This window comes from Xyrauchen texanus, chromosome 8 (assembly GCF_025860055.1).
Source record: "Xyrauchen texanus isolate HMW12.3.18 chromosome 8, RBS_HiC_50CHRs, whole genome shotgun sequence".
Taxonomy (NCBI): Eukaryota; Metazoa; Chordata; class Actinopteri; order Cypriniformes; family Catostomidae; genus Xyrauchen; species Xyrauchen texanus.
Window position 1 is genome coordinate 39,206,423 of NC_068283.1, and position 18,356 is coordinate 39,224,778.

General features: G+C 36.2%; 1 protein-coding gene across 1 annotated transcript in view; it reads right to left on the reverse strand.

The window, feature by feature from the left end:
• Positions 1 to 7,670: 7,670 nt before the first annotated feature.
• The window catches only part of LOC127648159 (delphilin-like), a 30,864-nt gene continuing 20,178 nt past the window's right edge, over positions 7,671 to 18,356 (reverse strand). The window contains exons 16-23 of the mRNA XM_052132748.1: positions 17,456 to 17,545; positions 14,989 to 15,185; positions 14,624 to 14,779; positions 14,443 to 14,529; positions 14,184 to 14,313; positions 13,930 to 14,048; positions 13,254 to 13,418; positions 7,671 to 11,432 (exon numbers count right to left, since the gene is read on the reverse strand). Of these exons, the coding sequence (XP_051988708.1) occupies positions 11,349 to 11,432; positions 13,254 to 13,418; positions 13,930 to 14,048; positions 14,184 to 14,313; positions 14,443 to 14,529; positions 14,624 to 14,779; positions 14,989 to 15,185; positions 17,456 to 17,545 (1,028 nt within the window). The 3' untranslated portion in view covers positions 7,671 to 11,348. The remainder of the gene's footprint in view (positions 11,433 to 13,253; positions 13,419 to 13,929; positions 14,049 to 14,183; positions 14,314 to 14,442; positions 14,530 to 14,623; positions 14,780 to 14,988; positions 15,186 to 17,455; positions 17,546 to 18,356) is intronic.

Consider the following 18,356-nt stretch of genomic DNA (forward strand, 5'->3'; position numbering starts at 1 on the left):
ACCCATACTGTATTATGATGTCACATATTACAGTTACTTCATCAAAATAAATAAGAATAGCTATGTACTCTATAAAGATCTGCATTAGTACAACTCAATATACATAATACATATTCAAGGATGACTGACTATGCCCAGTAAGCAATGAGAAACACAGCCACCGACAGACAGACGATGAGGTTGCCGTTTACCAGGTGACTCATGCAGGGGTCTTCCTCAAGGGAACACACCGGGACCTCTGGATGGGTAGATGTGTGCTTCTGTCCTGTGGTGTTCTTCTCCGTTCCACAGATCCAGAACAGAGCCGATTTCAGTTTAGATTAACTCTTCTCGCTGGACTAAGAACTACAGGAGTCTGATGAAAACATTCAAATGATTACATGTTAAATGATAAAACAATATACTGTATATACTATTCAAAATGAAGACAAAAAGTTTCGTATTGCCAAATATTAGTGGAACATGCCCATAATGTTCTGGGACTACTTTTTATGGGAAAATACAGTGAAGTTCTGAGAAATTGGCATATTAGTTTTTCAACTTGGTTTGATATTTTATAATCTAATGCAATGACATTATGACATTTTAAAGTGTGACTTATGTTTCCAAATATTTTTGGGGCCACTGTATGCTTAAAGATACTCTTAAATTGAATGTTAGTGTCTTCTCATTTATTCAGATTTCATTACCTGATCTTTATTGCCTGTTTCCCTCATTTAAATATGTAAGAAGATGCCTTTGCCGCCCTCTGCTGGATAACTAGACTATTACAACCTCAAAGATTTACATGGACATGAATAGATCATGTGAGGATGAGCTTTGGACACCTTGGTAGAACTATTTGTTAACCTATTGCATGCTAAGACGTATGATTGTGTCTGTACATAAATGCATGTAAATCAAGGTACCTTCTTTCATTTGATATGCAACACTTTCTATTTCTTTTGTATTCTGCGTGGCGCTCTCAATTGTGAAGACATCTGCAATCACAATCTCTTCAGTCTTTTCACTTTTGTTTGTGAAGTTTGCAAAGTAGTTACATTTTTTGTAAAAAAAAAGTGTTAAATTTGCTGTGTTATTTTTCTTTTCTCGCTTTTAAATAGTTACATTTGTATTTTCTACTAGCTTTCAAGTTGTTTAAGTTTGCAAATAAAACATTTTCTTGGTTTTATGTTGTTTTAAATTTGGAAAGTATTTTTTTTTTCTCTCACTTTAAGGCTTAAAATTAACATAGACGTTTTTTTCTGTTTGTAAGGTTTGCAAAGTAGTTTAAGGTGTTTGTAAAGTTTGAGAAGTTGTTTGTAAATCTGAAAAATGAAACTAGATTACAAATTTCGAATACTAGCCATCAATACTAATTACTACACATCAGGCACGTGCACACATAGACATCAAAAGTGCCCTTTTTTCTGGGGTGCTTTTTTTGTCATTTTTGAAAAATAATATATATTCCTGTTTGCGCACAGCTTCCCTGTCAAACAAATATATTTATTGAATAGTGTATCTAAATATCAGGTCAGGAGTTCTTTCCCGTATTTTACATAAGGCCCACACAACGTTGAGTAAAAACTTTAAACCTGCTTCAAACCAATGCGCGACAAGTCAAAAGAGAGCGCGCTGCATGTGACTGTCCTGACTGTGACTCACAGAAAGACGCGCGCCAGTATCATGCGCATATGGCAAGCCAAAGTATTCACAAACGCCTGGCCAGGCGTCCGATTGCACATTGACACGTCAAAAGCGTGCGTTCGACAGCCAAACGCGCGTCAAAAGCGTGCGTTTTTGCCATAAAAGCGCGCGTTCTTAACGTGCGCTTTGTGCACACAGAAAACGCACGCTTTTGACGCGCGTTCGACAGCCAAACGCGCGTCAAAAGCGTGCGTTCGACAGCCAAACGCGCGTCAAAAGCGTGCGTTTTTGCCATAAAAAGCACACGGAAAACGCGCGTCAGAAACGCGCGGTTTTTGCATCAAAGCGCGCGTCAGGAACGCGCGTTTGGCTGTCAAAACGCACGCTTTTGACGTGCGCTTTGGGGGTCACCGAAAACGCACGCTTTTGACGCGCGTTTATCATAACAAAAATGGGCGTCGAAAACGTGTGTTTCGAGTAGGACGTTATGAACGTGTAAACAGGTAAACCACACAGACAGTGCCAGCGTGTGTGAAGTGTTCATACAGGCGAAAAGAACGTGCTCGTTCATTTAGTGTTCTCGGAATCGCACGTCGAAAGCGTGTGAGGTCTTATGTCCCGGTTTCTTGTATTGTCATTAAACCCAAGTTAAACAGCATGGCATTATCGATGGCAAATTTGACAGAGGAGAGGATTATAATTGGTGAGTTATTATAATCCAGTATAGTTATCATTTAGGTAAAAAGAAAACTGCACTTCTACAACATTTATTGATTTTTGCTCATGTTAATTTCAACGTTTACTAATGATTATTAAAATAAATAGTTGTATTTGTTAACATTACTTATGCACTCGCGAACTATCAGGGTACTAAAAGGGTACACGTCTCAGATTATTAAATAAGTAAAACAAAGTTGTAAAAGTAAAGTTTAAAAAGGTTATAGAAGTCTATGAAAATTGTAAAAAATATATATAAAATACATATTGTTGTATTATATAATATATATATTTTCAACTCTAAAACTTCAAGAAAACCAATGCTAAATATATGAACAAATTCTGGGCCAGATTTTAGGCTGATGTCTCAATAAATGAACTTTAGGGAAGAAATATTTGTGTGTGCAGTACCAATCTTTTCCACTAGATGACATCCAGACTCCACCCATGACTCTTTGATTTCCATATATGTTTTTAGTTCTGAACCTTATATTTCCATACTATTCCAAATATTTATGAAGTAGACATCCTATTCAGAAATAGTTAGGGCAGTAATGTTAATATTTGATTTCAATTAAATCTCTAAAACCCCCAAATGTACGGAAAGAATCAAAGCGTGTGTTATAGTTATGTTATAATGTAGAATGGCAAGTGTCCCACGGGTGTCGGGGAGGGGCAGTCTTAAAAATAGAGGTTAAAGACATTTTTATAAATCATAAATTCAGATATTTATTCTTTGAATTGTGTGAAAAGTATTGATAATTTGTATCCACTGTAAGATTATAACATGTTATCCACTTTGTCTAATTGTTTTATTATTTTATAATTTCTGGTTTGCTGTAGAATTGATACAATACAAATGGACAATGTTTCCAGTAATCAGTGCAATTATGCTTTAGGTATAAGGCCAAATATACAAGTTGAGTTTCACGAAATCTGAAACAACAAAACTACATTTTGAAGTTCTGAGTTAAGATGAACAGAAGCAAACTAATTACCCATCCTAAATTGTACACACACACACATATATATATGTATATACATATATATATATATAAATATATATACACATACATATAAGGGACACATAGGTCCATAGTGAACAAAAATGTCCATGTGCAGACACTGTCAAAAATTTGAAGCATGGGAGTGCAGACTTAATTTTGGTCTCATTTTAAAGAAGACGATTGGCAAGTGAAATAAAAAAAGCTATATAGGTTTAAGTTTATGACAATTATTTATGAACAATATTGTATATAAATCATATATTTTATGAAATATGTTGAACTCAAAAACTGAAAATCAAAGCCATAAATCTAAATAAGTTGCATAATAAGTTCCAAATTTGAGGTTGATATCTCCAAAAACAAGCTTTCAGTAAGATTTAGTTTGGACGCATTTTCCCCATTAGATGCAGCAAAACTTTTTTTTTTTTTTTAGATATTTGAGTTTTTCGATCTCAAATATCACACACACACACACACACACACACGCACACGCACACACAGACACACACACACACACGCACACGCACACACAGACACACACACAGACGTTTCTGTAATTTATAGATAGATTAGCTGAATTCTGATTATGTTCAAGATGAACCCATTTCTAACATAGCTCTCTGAGAAAACCCAGCAATCTCATCTGAAATTGATCTGGTTAACTATTGACCCATAACTTGTTTATTGTGTGAAAATCCGTTTTTGTATCTTCTGTTTGTTAACATTTGCAATAATAATAAAAAAAATCTTACAGAGGATAAAAATTTAAAACTCAGTTAGAATGCTAACAATATGAAGCTTTGTATTTTACACATCTCCTGCTTCATCATCTGTGACTACCTCTGCCGTGCCGACCTGATCACTCCACTGTGTGTGGAAGAAACTGATGTCAATTACAGTTTTTTCCAACTGCTTACACATCAAAATCTTTTCATGTCACACGATTATTTAAACCTCTCACTCAAAGTGCAAAACTACATACCAAATCTCCAAAACCATCAGCTATTTGTCAGCCTTTGACTCAGTTTTCAATTGCATAAAACACTTTTTTCAAAACACTACACACAATTATCTACCTAAAACACAAACATCTAACAGGAAGTGACTTGCTTTCCTTTTACAAACACAACCAATCAAAATGCTACACTTATTCATCAGGTCACACACACACTCCTCACATGTGCAAACACTAATTGCTTCACTGATCACTAACCAATCACTGCTTTACTGTAATATAGGCCTATAAATAGGTCAAAGGTCAGATTACCAGTTTTGAACAATGGATTCCTGGGACCCCCCGGGACCCCACACACACACACACACACACACACACACACACAATTGTGTTCTTTACTGTATTCTAAAGAATATACTTTTGGTTTATATATGTTTATGGTTTTGTTGTATGCTACTGTACAACAACAGTAATGTTTGTTTACAACATTACAACAACAGTGTACTTGTAACATACCTCTCAGCAGAGTACTGTACTTTCACTGTAGAACATTGTATTGAAATGTAGATATAAGTCTATGAAATACCAAAGAGCTTTAGATTTAGAGCAACAGTGTTTACATGATATATCCAAAAATGCACTATTATGAAAGAAGTGTTTGTCAGTTGATGCAAATGCTTCATTCTGACTTGTGTTTATGGCATTTTGAATGCAGTGTTACATTTTGAAGGAGATGCGAGTCATTTTGCATTTTGTGTGTGCAGTTTCGGGAATTGTGTGTAGAGTTCCCCAAAAATCACACTGTATTAAAAAAAAAAAAATTTAACATAAAATGTAAAAAATAATTAACTTTTAATAGCAATACTTTTCACACAATTCAAAGAATTGTCCCCGTGGGACACTTGTCATTCTACATTTATAACAATTATATCTTAGTCTAAACCAAAGTAATCTTGACTACATATCAGACTCTGTTATTCATATTTGAAGACTAATTATCAAAAGAAATGACAGCAAAAGATAAATAACAATAGATTCTTCATTTGTGATGTGCAGTCAAACTATAACACGCGCTTTGATTATTTCCGTTCATTTTTATGTGTTTTAAAGTTTGAATTCAAATAAATAAAATATTAACATTACTGCCTAACTATTTCTGAATAGGATGTCTACTTCATAAATATTTGGAATAGTATGGAAATATAAGGTTCAGAACTAAAAACATATATGGAAATCGAAGAGTCATGGGTGGAGTCTGGATGTCATCTAGTGGAAAAGATTGGTACTGCACACACAAATATTTTTTTCCCTAAAGTTCATTTATTGAGACATCAGCCTAAAATCTGGCCCAGAATTTGTTCATATATTTAGCATTGGTTTTCTTGAAGTTTTAGAGTTGAAAATGTATTGTAAATATATATATTATATAATACAACAATATGTATTTTATATATATTTTTTACAATTTTCATAGACTTCTATAACCTTTTTAAACTTTACTTTTACAACTTTGTTTTACTTATTTAATAATCTGAGACATGTCCCTTTTAGTACCCTGATAGTTCAGCAGTGCATAAGTAATGTTAACAAATACAACTATTTATTTTAATAATCATTAGTAAACGTTGAAATTAACATGAGCAAAAATCAATAAATGTTGTAGAAGTGCAGTTTTCTTTTTACCTAAATGATAACTATACTGGATTATAATAACTCACCAATTATAATCCTCTCCTCTGTCAAATTTGCCATCGATAATGCCATGCTGTTTAACTTGGGTTTAATGACAATACAAGAAACCGGGACATAAGACCTCACACGCTTTCGACGTGCGATTCCGAGAACACTAAATGAACGAGCACGTTCTTTTCGCCTGTATGAACACTTCACACACGCTGGCACTGTCTGTGTGGTTTACCTGTTTACACGTTCAGGTTAAGAACGCGCGTTTTTATGGCAAAAACGCACGCTTTTGACGCGCGTTTGGCTGTCGAACGCACGCTTTTGACGTGTCAATGTGCAATCGGACGCCTGGCCAGGCGTTTGTGAACACTTTGGCTTGCCATATGCGCATGCACAGACCGCGCGCCAGAATACAGTTCTCTTTCGCGCTTGAACGAACAATAACACACACAATTATGCCAAAATGTCGTTTGTCAAGTATCTTCATAACATAAGAGCAGTCTTATGATGGACATAAAGAGAGTGAGAGAATGAGGCGCGTGTGAGATCCGCGTCTCAGCAACGGCTGCTCTTAAAGGGCCAGCATCCAATAAAGCTTTCTGTCAGTAAAGTTAATCAAAGAACAAAGGGAACAGAGAAAATTACTCACTGCTCTTGACTAAAGACCTTGCGTAGCTTTAATAAGGATTAGTCTATATATAATTTATAATTTATGCAGCGCAGACTGTCTGATAACTTTATTCAATTCTGTGTCCTACCTGTTAGACAGGAAGGGCACAGGTAAATATGACATTTATTATGGGTTTATGTGAGGATTGTTTGAAGTTCACTTAAATTAAAAGCTGTTTTATTTTTTGAAGCCTAATAAATGTTTTTTTTAAAATTGAATACTAAGGAGACCATGGTTTCTGTGTGAACTGATTATTTTGTAGACATCTTTTGAAAATGAAACAATTGCGTGAGTTTGAGGAAGATAAAATTAATTAACTTTTTAAATACATTTTTTAAAAAGGAAGTCAGAGTTGTGTTAATATATATATATATATATATATATATATATATATATATATATATATATATATATATATATATATATACTTTTTTGTTTAAAAAAGTAAAAAAATACGTAATTATGAGAAGTGCCCTTTTTTTCACTTGAGCCCCTGCCCCTCAAAATGTGTGTGCACGTCCCTGCTACCCATGTACTTACACTTAATATCATTTACATCCACCAGAAAGAATAACTTACACTCACGTGATTTAAAGTGCAGTAAGAAAGCCAAAGATCTCAAACACTTTTTCAAAGAGTAAAAGTGGAGTAAAATTACTGGCAAATGTACAATAAGGCCATCATTGATTAATCAACAGAGAAATATAAGTGAGATAGACTAAAAAGAAAGACTCACCTGTATAATGGGTCAGCCAGGGATATAAAAGTCTTTATGCTTTTTTATGGTCCATTCAAACAGTATTGTAGGATCTCTTCATTAAAAGAGACTCGGCTCTTTCAAAATTGTAGTGATGGTCCGTCTCAGATCATAAGGATCAAACTCCACTCTCACTTTATGTGAGATTACACACGCTGGTTAAAATGTAAGGGTGTTTACCAAACAGTTATGACAGAGAACAACGTTGCAACATCATTTATACAGTTACTTATTAGAGGTGTCAACATTTATTAAACATGACACATTACGAAAGGAAAAATGTGTAATCTCTAAAATAACCTTTATGCAGTTTCTCAAATGAATGAATAATAGTAAAAATGCTGCACTGCCCAATAAGTTGTGTTTTTATTTATGAATTTATTTTTGCATTCATCAGCGGCAAACACTAATTTGTCATCTGTGGCCGTTTCAAGTTAAGTTAGATGTTCAAGATGTTCTCAGTTCTTTTGGCCATCACATTCAATATACTGTGAGAACACACATGAAGTGATCATTAACATTGTTGATCACTTCCTTAACAAAAGAAAAAAAGGAGAAGGTAAAGCACATACAGTAAGGCAATACGGAGTATATAATAATCAGTAAATCAATCATTTATAGAAGTTTGGACAGTATGAAAAATGCTAATAAAAATAAAAATGTGTGATTTGTAAATTATATTCACCCTTTGCTACATTGAAAGCACCAGAACTACACATTATATGATGTTTGACCTTGTGAATAATTTTTTTCTTTTAAATTTACAGTAATTTCAAATCAGATGATTGCAACACGCTAATAAAACGTTGGGACAGTCGAGTGTTTTCCACTGTGAAACATCACCATTTCTTCTAATAACACTTTGAATAAGCATTTGGGCACTGAAGACACAAGTTTATTAAGTTTAGAAAGTGGAATTTCCCCCGTTCATCCGTTATATGCAGGTCTTCAGCTGCACAATTGTATGATGTCTTCATTGTGCATAATGCACCACACATTCACAATTGGAGATGGTCAGGACTGCAGGCAAGCCAATCTAGCACCCGCACCCTCGGTTTACACAGCCATGCACTTGAAATCTGGGCAGTATATGGCTTGCAGTTGTCACTGGACATGTGCTGGATGGCAGTATATTTAAATACAATATATACATTTTGTACATATCTTTCTGCATTAATGGTGCCCTAACAGATGTGCTAGTTACCCACTGACACACCCCTGGCCCATACAGACACTGGCTTTTGGAGCTGGCGCTAATAACAGCTTGGATGGTCCTTTTCCTCTTTGAACTGGAGAACACAACAGCTGTGTTTTTAAAAAAACTTTTTGAAATGTGACTCTTCAGACCAAAAACTCTGTTCCACTGTTCTACTTCCCATCTAAGATGAGATCGAGCCCAGAGAGATGATGTACGGCTTCTCCTTTGCATAGTAATGTCTTAACTTGCATCTGTGGATGCAGCAGTGAGTGATGTTGACTAACAAAGATTTACTAAAGTAATCCCAATCCCATGTTCATGATATCCATTACAGGTGAATGATGTTTTTTAAGACGGTGACGTCTGAGGAATCAGAGATCACAAACATTCAGAAGTGGTTTTCGTCTGGCCCTTTATGCACCTGAGATTTGACCAGATTTCTTGAATCTTTTAACTATATTGTGCACTGTAGAGGGTAAAATGCCCCAAATCCTTCCAATTTGTCTTTGGGGATCATTGTTCTTAAAGTCCTGGATTATTTGCTGAAGCATCTGTTGGCAAATTGACAAGTCTCAAATGATCATTGCTCTTGAAGAACTGGGCTGTTTTTGGAGGCTCCTTATATACTATAACTTGATTGCCTCACCTGTTTAACATCTCATTGTAAAGGGATTAAAGGGAAAGGAGGTGGTGAGAACCGGCTTGAGAATATAAATAATATTTTAATAAGCAACTTAAACAAAAAGACACAAAGGTGTCGGACAGCTGCCCGTAAATCTCTCTCTCTCTGTCCCACTGCAGTCTCCAGTCGGCCTTTATCCCTCTCTGAGGCTTGATTGGACTGATTAGGGGCCGGGTGTGTCGAATCACAAACAGGCCCGCCCTCCGCCCTGCCACACTCCTGTTTCACATCGCCTTGTTATTTCAACTCGTCAAATTGTTAATAGTCTTAAATTGTCCCCGTCATTATTTTTTTAATTTCTGTACATTTTCATAAAAACATTAAAATTCACAAGTTAAAACATCATATTAAGTGTAGTTGTGGTGTTCAATATAGCAAAGGGTGAATATAATTTACAAATCACACATTTTTGTTTTCATTAGCATTTTTCATCCTGATCCAACTTTTTGTTCAGAATTGGGGTTGTAATTTACAAGCCCCTGGGTCTTTAAATTTGATTGTAAAATCCTCAAAATACAAAATCAAAGATGTGAAAATAATCAAAGATGTGAAAAAAATTAAATACATTGATTCACATGATAAATATTACCATATCAAGATTTGTCACATATGGGAAACCAATCAGCACTTCAACACTGTAGATGATATTTTCATCATTTTTACATTCGGATGGTTTAATACACAATCATATGGAAAGTCCCAAATAATCTTTTAAACATACTTGTGCAATAAACTCACAAGTACAAGAATATACTATGGTAATATTCACTATGGTAAAAAAATAAATAGAAGCAGGTTAGAAGCATAAAAGGTACAGTTACTTAAAAATAGCAAAAACATGTAGTAAATTCATCTATTTTATGTTCACGTTAATTAGGCTATGTTTGCCCACAACTAGCAAAGCAAATTAAGATATATCTATCTATTCCAGTTATTTATTAGAGTTCTTAATTTTGTAATATATTGCACTACATTGTATCAGTTGGTTACCATGTTTATTCAAATAATTAGTTGCTCAGTGATGCAACATTTTAACAACACCAGTGAATAAATCTAAACCCACATTCTGTTTAAAGACATTAAAGATGCGTTTTTAAACAAAGCACCTTTCCCTTTAACAACATGTATATTCATATTGTGATTTCAGTTCAATTGGGTCCCTTTTGACATGGACATGACTGTCTAAAAAGTGGCCAAATTTACCTGAATTCACCCTATGCCAATTTTGTTGAAATCCGATACTTATAGACCTAATTACATTTAATAGTATATATAAAATACTGTTTATTATCTAAATGCACTTATTAGGTTTACAAAATCCACGGAAAAAAATATGGTGGCAATTTGTGCCCCAACTTTTACCCTGGACATTTGCGAGTGGCAAAAAAAGTTCCAGGTTTTGCAGTGCCACAAACAATCATCTGCAGTTCATCCTGTAAGTGCAGTAATTCCTCAGACCATTTAACTGAACCTGAACAAGAGGAAACTTATGTTCTTTTTGGCTTTAAAAACATTTGTGCTGTTTCCGTGTAGCATTGATCCAACTATAGAAGCAGTCCAGTTTGTTAGCCGTTTCCAGAAATTACCACATCATCTCTAAATCCTTGTGGACTACCATATATTGGAGTGTATGTAAGTGAGCATTTGTGCACGTTGTGAACTTTTTAATAATAAGTGTGTGTGTGTGTGTGTGTGTGTGTGTGTGTGTGTGTGTCCAGGTATTCCCTACATTGTGGGGAACAAATGTCCCCACAAGGATAGTAAAACCTGAAATCATTAACTTTTTGGGGACAATCAGTCGGTCCCCATGAGGAAAACAGCTTATAAATCATACTAAATTATGTTTTTTGAAAATGTAAAAATGCAGAAAGTTTTCTGTGAGGGTTAGGTTTAGGGGTAGGGTTAGGTTTAGGGGATAGAATATAAAGTTTGTACAGTATAAAAACCATTATGTATATGGAGAGTCCTCATAAAACATGGAAACCCAACGTGTGTGTGTGTGTGTGTGTGTGTGTGTGTGTGTGCGTTGGACAGACGTGGGGGGATTTCTTCACCAGGCTAAAGGAGAGGCCGTGTGGTGACTCCTGGGACTGCGTGGAGGGTTTTCTGTGTTCTGGATGTCATTCAGAGCTCTCTAAATAAAACAAACACACAACATAAGGTCACCTTAGAAACACACTTCGATATATGCATACAATTGTTTGAATCCAACATCTTAAAGTCTATTTTTATTTTTACATGAGATCAGTTAAAAAAATATCCGTTTATGGATCTTGACCATGAAATCTGCCACTATAAACCACATTATGTTCATGTAAACTGCCTGAAGCAGTGTGGCTTTCTTTTTATGTGGCAGCTTTTCATTGTGCATGTTTATTTAGCAAGAAGTGCTTCAGTGTGTTGTAAACCTGAGGGCCAATTGCAGCTAGAATTACTAAAAAGTTAATGAATGTTAACCCTTAAATGCATGGGTGTGTCACCAAACATTATTACATAGTCAGATCTTTAGCGACCCGGCACGTATATCTATCACAAATGGATCTACACTTTGCCCAGATAGTCCAATTTTTAAAATATTTTCAATACGATTAGAAAATAATCAAATATATTCTGACATATTTTGATGTTTTATTTTTCATATATCAAAGAGAAGATGCAACAAATAAAGAACAGGATTAATTACTTCATTACTGAAATCTCACAAGACGCAACTGTCCGTCAAACACATATTGAGTTATATTATACACATAACACATAAACTACACATAAGCTACACATATGTATTTTCTCATGCACTTTTGAGTCTAAATAGACGCACAACTGACATAATTTCAGCAGTACACCCAAATAACAATAGCCAAATACCGTTCATGTGTTACACTTGCTATAGTTTACTTCCACGTTGCTTCTTTGTCGAATAGCAATGTCAAATGTAAACCAATTCAACCACTGAAACATCAGTACCACCTTGAGTAAGAAATAGCATGTATGTGTACACGCATATGGGACATTGATGATTCACCATCGTCACACAGAAAATAAACGTGATTTAATAGTCATTTGTATGAATATAGGACTCATCTGTCTTGTAATAAACAAAGATATAGATTTCCTGTGATAGTAAACTATGTGTATAAAAAAATATGATTTACGGAAGCGCAAAAAAAGTAACACTATTACATTTTTCAGGTCTTTAATGACTCTATACACATTTGGTAACTAATAAGTTATAAAATATATATATATATATATGACATTTTTTTATGCGATTTAGAAGAGAAAGGTGGAGGAATATTAATGAGGTGTGGGCATAGCTCCAAAAAATGCATAAGGTACAGGGGTTGGAATGAGGTCCCAGGTCTCTAAAGACCCGAGTTATGCATTAAAGGGTTAAAGGTGGAGTTTGTCATTTCTGTGCTACTATTGTCACAAAACAGATTTGCAAAAAAAAAAAACTGGTTTCCTTAACACTCCTTCAGTCATCGATTTGTCAGAAAAACTGTTAGTCCTACCCCAAACTCGCACTATTGGTTTAGCAAATGTTGGTGTGTCGGGCTGGTCGGTAAGCTCAGAGAGGTCATGTTTGGAGTGCAAAAGAGCCACAGGAATCAACCTATGAATGGTTTACTTAGTTGTCTCTGCATATTAAACTGGGATAAAAGAAAGTATTGTAGCATCAAAAAGAAAATTGCACACAGCACCAGATCATTTTTGACACTGTAATGGACATTGAAAGGTTTGCTGTGTTAAGAGAGTATGAGTGTACAGAAACAGATGTTTCTCAAAAGAGAGCTCAAATGAGATAAAAAAAAAATAAATGATGAAAGGAGTAACCTATTTTTGCCACCTGACTATCTTAAAAGCCTCAAAAATGTCTCTACTATCATTCGCCTCATTACTAGATTGTCCTACAAATTGAAACTAAAATAACATTATCTTAAAAAAATAAACATACCTCAAATTTATCAATGAACTCCGCAAAGATCCCGAAGAAGCTCTCTGTGGTGATGGCATTTCCATCCTCACCGAAGAAGGATGCAACTTTACCGAACTCTTCCATCGCTCTCTGCTGTACAGACTCTAGAGACTGCACTGCAGGGTGACTGTTTTCCAGAAAACCCTACATATAACTGTTAAGGTAGTTTGTGATAACTTCAGCAAAAAATATGAAGTGTTACCTGTATCTACTTTCGAAAGGTCTTTATTTATTTTGAAATGATGTGAAAGACCGTGTGACATAAACTTACAGTGCAAAGAACCTGTCGGGCCCCTTTTCTCTTCTGGTCATTTTCGTCTTTCCGGGGAAGAATGTCCCTCCTCTGTTGTTTTTCTTAACATGTCCGGCCAGAGACTGTTTTTGTGGTTCCTGTTTGGTTGGCCGTCACAGGCCCCTTCTCAGCCCAAGCCCTAGGGTGGCTTCCCACCCTGCCCTCCCTGTAGTTACACCACTGGAAGACCCAAGTGTAAATAATATAAATACTTATATACAAACAATTGCATATAAGTATTGTATATCTTGTATATAAGTGCCATCCATACTACAGTATGGTAGTGGAATGGCATAGTAACACTCCGTATAAGTAAATCTTCAGATCAAATATAGCCTTGTTGAAATTTTGGTTGAAGGATACACCCATAACAACAGCAAAACGATCCTCAGCAGTGGCTGGTATCTTCAGGCAGGCTAAACGAATGTCCTGGATTGTGGCATGTAGGTCATTAAAGTCAGAGATTATGTTTTTCTTATTCACTGTAGACAGATAAACAAAGAACTGATTCGGAAAAATATTGTGCTATATTGCATAGAAACATCGTATTAAATTTGAATTCATTCATTCATGGATACAATGGGAATCTGTGAAACTGAACTCAGGCAGATCTTCACCTTTGGCAGCTTGTCGCACTGTCATAAGCTCCTCGCCAAAGTCCAGAACCTCAGGAAAGTGCTGGCACAATGATTTTACCAGGATGTGAAGAAATGTTGACTTTCCATCTACTGTTTTGGTGGTGCTGAGCTACAAGCAGAATTCGGATAATGGAAGATTAAGTTTGCATAATGTAACAAGTAACTTTTATATTACCTAACTAAACATCATGAACTCTAATGTATCTACAAAAGATGTTTACGAAGCAAGGAGACCTACTTCAGTAAGAAAATTGATCTTAAAGCCAGTTGTTTTATTGGTCTTTGGTTGGCCATTGTTCAGGTAATTCCCCATGGCAAGTACAAACTAAAAAAACAAAACAAAAGAAAGTTAAGGTGGATGGGCACTTAATTTACTGAAGGACAACTTGAGACTGAACAATCTGCAAATAAAGTCATACCTCCAGAATCTTGGCTAGTTTTCTGCTGTTTTTCAGCTCCAGCGAAGCCTTGAAAACACAGTCATAGGCTCCTCTCATCTCTTCGGTTTTCTCTTGTAATGTAGTCTTAAAATGGAGACTTTTCAATCGAGTTTTATACTCTGGCACCGAAAGCATCTGAACACACACAAATAATGAGCAAGAACTTCCAAGTAACGGTATTCATATAGATATAAATTAATCTAAAATAATAATATAATAATTGTATCCAACTACATACCATTCATCATTTTCATCCATAACAATGAATAGCCGACTACATCAAAATTATTATTGATCATTTGTCAAATTCTGTACATTGAATACGCTTCTTATTTGTCCTTTACCTGAAGGACAAACTGGTCAGGCTCACTGAGTTTCCTCGGATCATCTCTGTACTGCTCATATTGTCTAACCTCATCATCATCTGGTGCATACAGCAGCAACTGTTTAATGTGTGGAGGCTCCAAATGCTCGCTTGACATCGTCATCAATACCTGCCGCAGCTCGCCTGGTGACAGCTTCAGATGGGCAATCAGGATTGCTGTGGAAAAAGGTAGAAGAATCACAGGGCAAGAAATTGTGTGGTCAGATACTTACAGGTTAACAGCTAATGATGAAAAGATCACAGCAGAAGCTCATAGGCTCACAACTAATGGTGAAAAGATCACAGCAGAAGCTCATAGGCTCACAACTAATGGTGAAAAGATCACAGCAGAAGCTCATAGTCTCACAACTAATGGTGAAAAGATCACAGCAGAAGCTCATAGGCTCACAACTAATGGTGAAAAGATCACAGCAGAAGCTCCAAGGCTCACAACTAATGGTGAAAAGATCACAGCAGAAGCTCATAGGCTCACAACTAATGGTAAAAGATCACAGCAGAAGCTCATAGGCTCACAACTAATGGTAAAAGATCACAGCAGAAGCTCAAAGGCTCAAACCTAATGGTAAAAGATCACAGCAGAAGCTCATAGGCTCACAACTAATGGTAAAAGATCACAGCAGAAGCTCATAGGCTCACAACTAATGGTAAAAGATCACAGCAGAAGCTCATAGGCTCACAACTAATGGTGAAAAGATCACAGCAGAAGCTCATAGGCTCACAACTAATGGTGAAAAGATCACAGCAGAAGCTCATAGGCTCACAACTAATGGTGAAAAGATCACAGCAGAAGCTCAAAGGCTCAAACCTAATGGTAAAAGATCACAGCAGAAGCTCAAAAGGCTCACAACTAATGGTAAAAAGATCACAGCAGAAGCTCAAAAGGCTCACAACTAATGGTAAAAGATCACAGCAGAAGCTCAAAAGGCTCACAACTAATGGTAAAAGATCACAGCAGAAGCTCAAAAGGCTCACAACTAATGGTAAAAGATCACAGCAGAAGCTCATAGGCTAACAACTAATGGTAAAAGATCACAGCAGAAGCTCATAGGCTAACAACTAATGGTAAAAGATCACAGCAGAAGCTCATAGGCTAACAACTAATGGTAAAAGATCACAGCAGAAGCTCATAGGCTAACAACTAATGGTAAAAGATCACAGCAGAAGCTCATAGGCTAACTACTAATGGTAAAAGATCACAGCAGAAGCTCATAGGCTCACAACTAATGGTAAAAGATCACAGCAGAAGCTCATAGGCTCACAACTAATGGTAAAAGATCACAGCAGAAGCTCATAGGCTCACAACTAATGGTAAAAGATCACAGCAGAAGCTCATAGGCTCACAACTAATGGTAAAAGATCACAGCAGAAGCTCATAGGCTCACAACTAATGGTAAAATGATCACAGCAGAAGCTCATAGGCTCACAACTAATGGTAAAAGATCACAGCAGAAGCTCATAGGCTCACAACTAATGGTAAAAGATCACAGCAGAAGCTCATAGGCTCACAACTAATGGTAAAAGATCACAGCAGAAGCTCATAGGCTCACAACTAATGGTAAAAGATCACAGCAGAAGCTCATAGGCTAACTACTAATGGTAAAAGATCACAGCAGAAGCTCATAGGCTCACAACTAATGGTAAAAGATCACAGCAGAAGCTCATAGGCTAACAACTAATGGTAAAAGATCACAGCAGAAGCTCATAGGCTCACAACTAATGGTAAAAGATCACAGCAGAAGCTCATAGGCTCACAACTAATGGTAAAAGATCACAGCAGAAGCTCATAGGCTAACTACTAATGGTAAAAGATCACAGCAGAAGCTCATAGGCTCACATCTAATGGTAAAAGATCACAGCAGAAGCTCATAGGCTCACAACTAATGGTAAAATGATCACAGCAGAAGCTCATAGGCTCACAACTAATGGTAAAAGATCACAGCAGAAGCTCATAGGCTCACAACTAATGGTAAAATGATCACAGCAGAAGCTCATAGGCTCACAACTAATGGTAAAAGATCACAGCAGAAGCTCATAGGCTCACAACTAATGGTAAAATGATCACAGCAGAAGCTCATAGGCTCACAACTAATGGTAAAAGATCACAGCAGAAGCTCATAGGCTCACAACTAATGGTAAAAGATCACAGCAGAAGCTCATAGGCTAACAACTAATGGTAAAAGATCACAGCAGAAGCTCATAGGCTAACAACTAATGGTAAAAGATCACAGCAGAAGCTCATAGGCTCACATCTAATGGTAAAAATATCATAGCAGAAACTCATATCAGCCAAACAATTAATGGCAAAAACATCATAAAAGTAGCTTATAGGCTAATAGCTAATTACAAAAAGATCATAGCAGAGGTTCATAGGCTAACAGTTGGGATAGTTAGCCAAAGGATCACACTAAACAAGGTCATTTACTCACAAGCATTGTAGGCCTTCTTATGGGAGAGAATCTCTACAACGTCTTTCTTTTTGAACGTCTCTGTCTGAGGTGAGGGCTCTGGAAAAGAAACTGAGACATTGAACCACAGAATGAGGGTGCTGTCTTGTGACTAGAAAGATTCTTTTGAAGGATGAAAGGACAGAGAGTTTCTAGCACCTAAAAGATGAAACAGCATGACTTGCAAGACAATTACAGCATGGATTAATATCCCTATATATTTCTTTATAATGTGATCAACTGATGAAAACTAAAATCTACAATTTCAAAAAACAATTCAAGTCATTCCACAGAAACTTAAATTGATTGCAGTCTGGGCTTTGGTCACTGCAGAACATTTAATCCTTTGGTTTTCAACCACTGTTTGTCTTTGCTGACCTGCTGTCACAGGTCATTGACAAACATACAGCATACTGTTGTAGCACTTAGCAGGGAGGCCCAGAATCTACCTCACCAGGCCTTAAAATCTTCTTTTAACTGTTTAATCTTTCACAATATGTGATATATAGATGTTATCTCAAGATCTCACAAGTTTTTTCCCCAACAAAGACATTCTTTCTGCAACCCTTCAGTACAAGGTAGATTAAATAAATTTTTTGTGCTATTGTTGTCTCAGACACAGTTTCTCCATGCCATGGAGGACTGCAACTCCTGTAAATCGGTCACAGGCAACTTGGTGTCCTCTTTTAAAATGGCTCTTTTTGTGCAGGCACTAAGTTTTGGAGGACAGCCAGTTCTAGGCAGATTCACAGTTGTTCCAATTTTCTTGCCTTTTTGATAATGGATTGCACTGTGCTTTCAAATATACATCTTCCATAAAGTATCAAATTATTGTAATTTTCTTTTGCAATCCTAACATGTGACAATGTTTGCGCTCATCTAA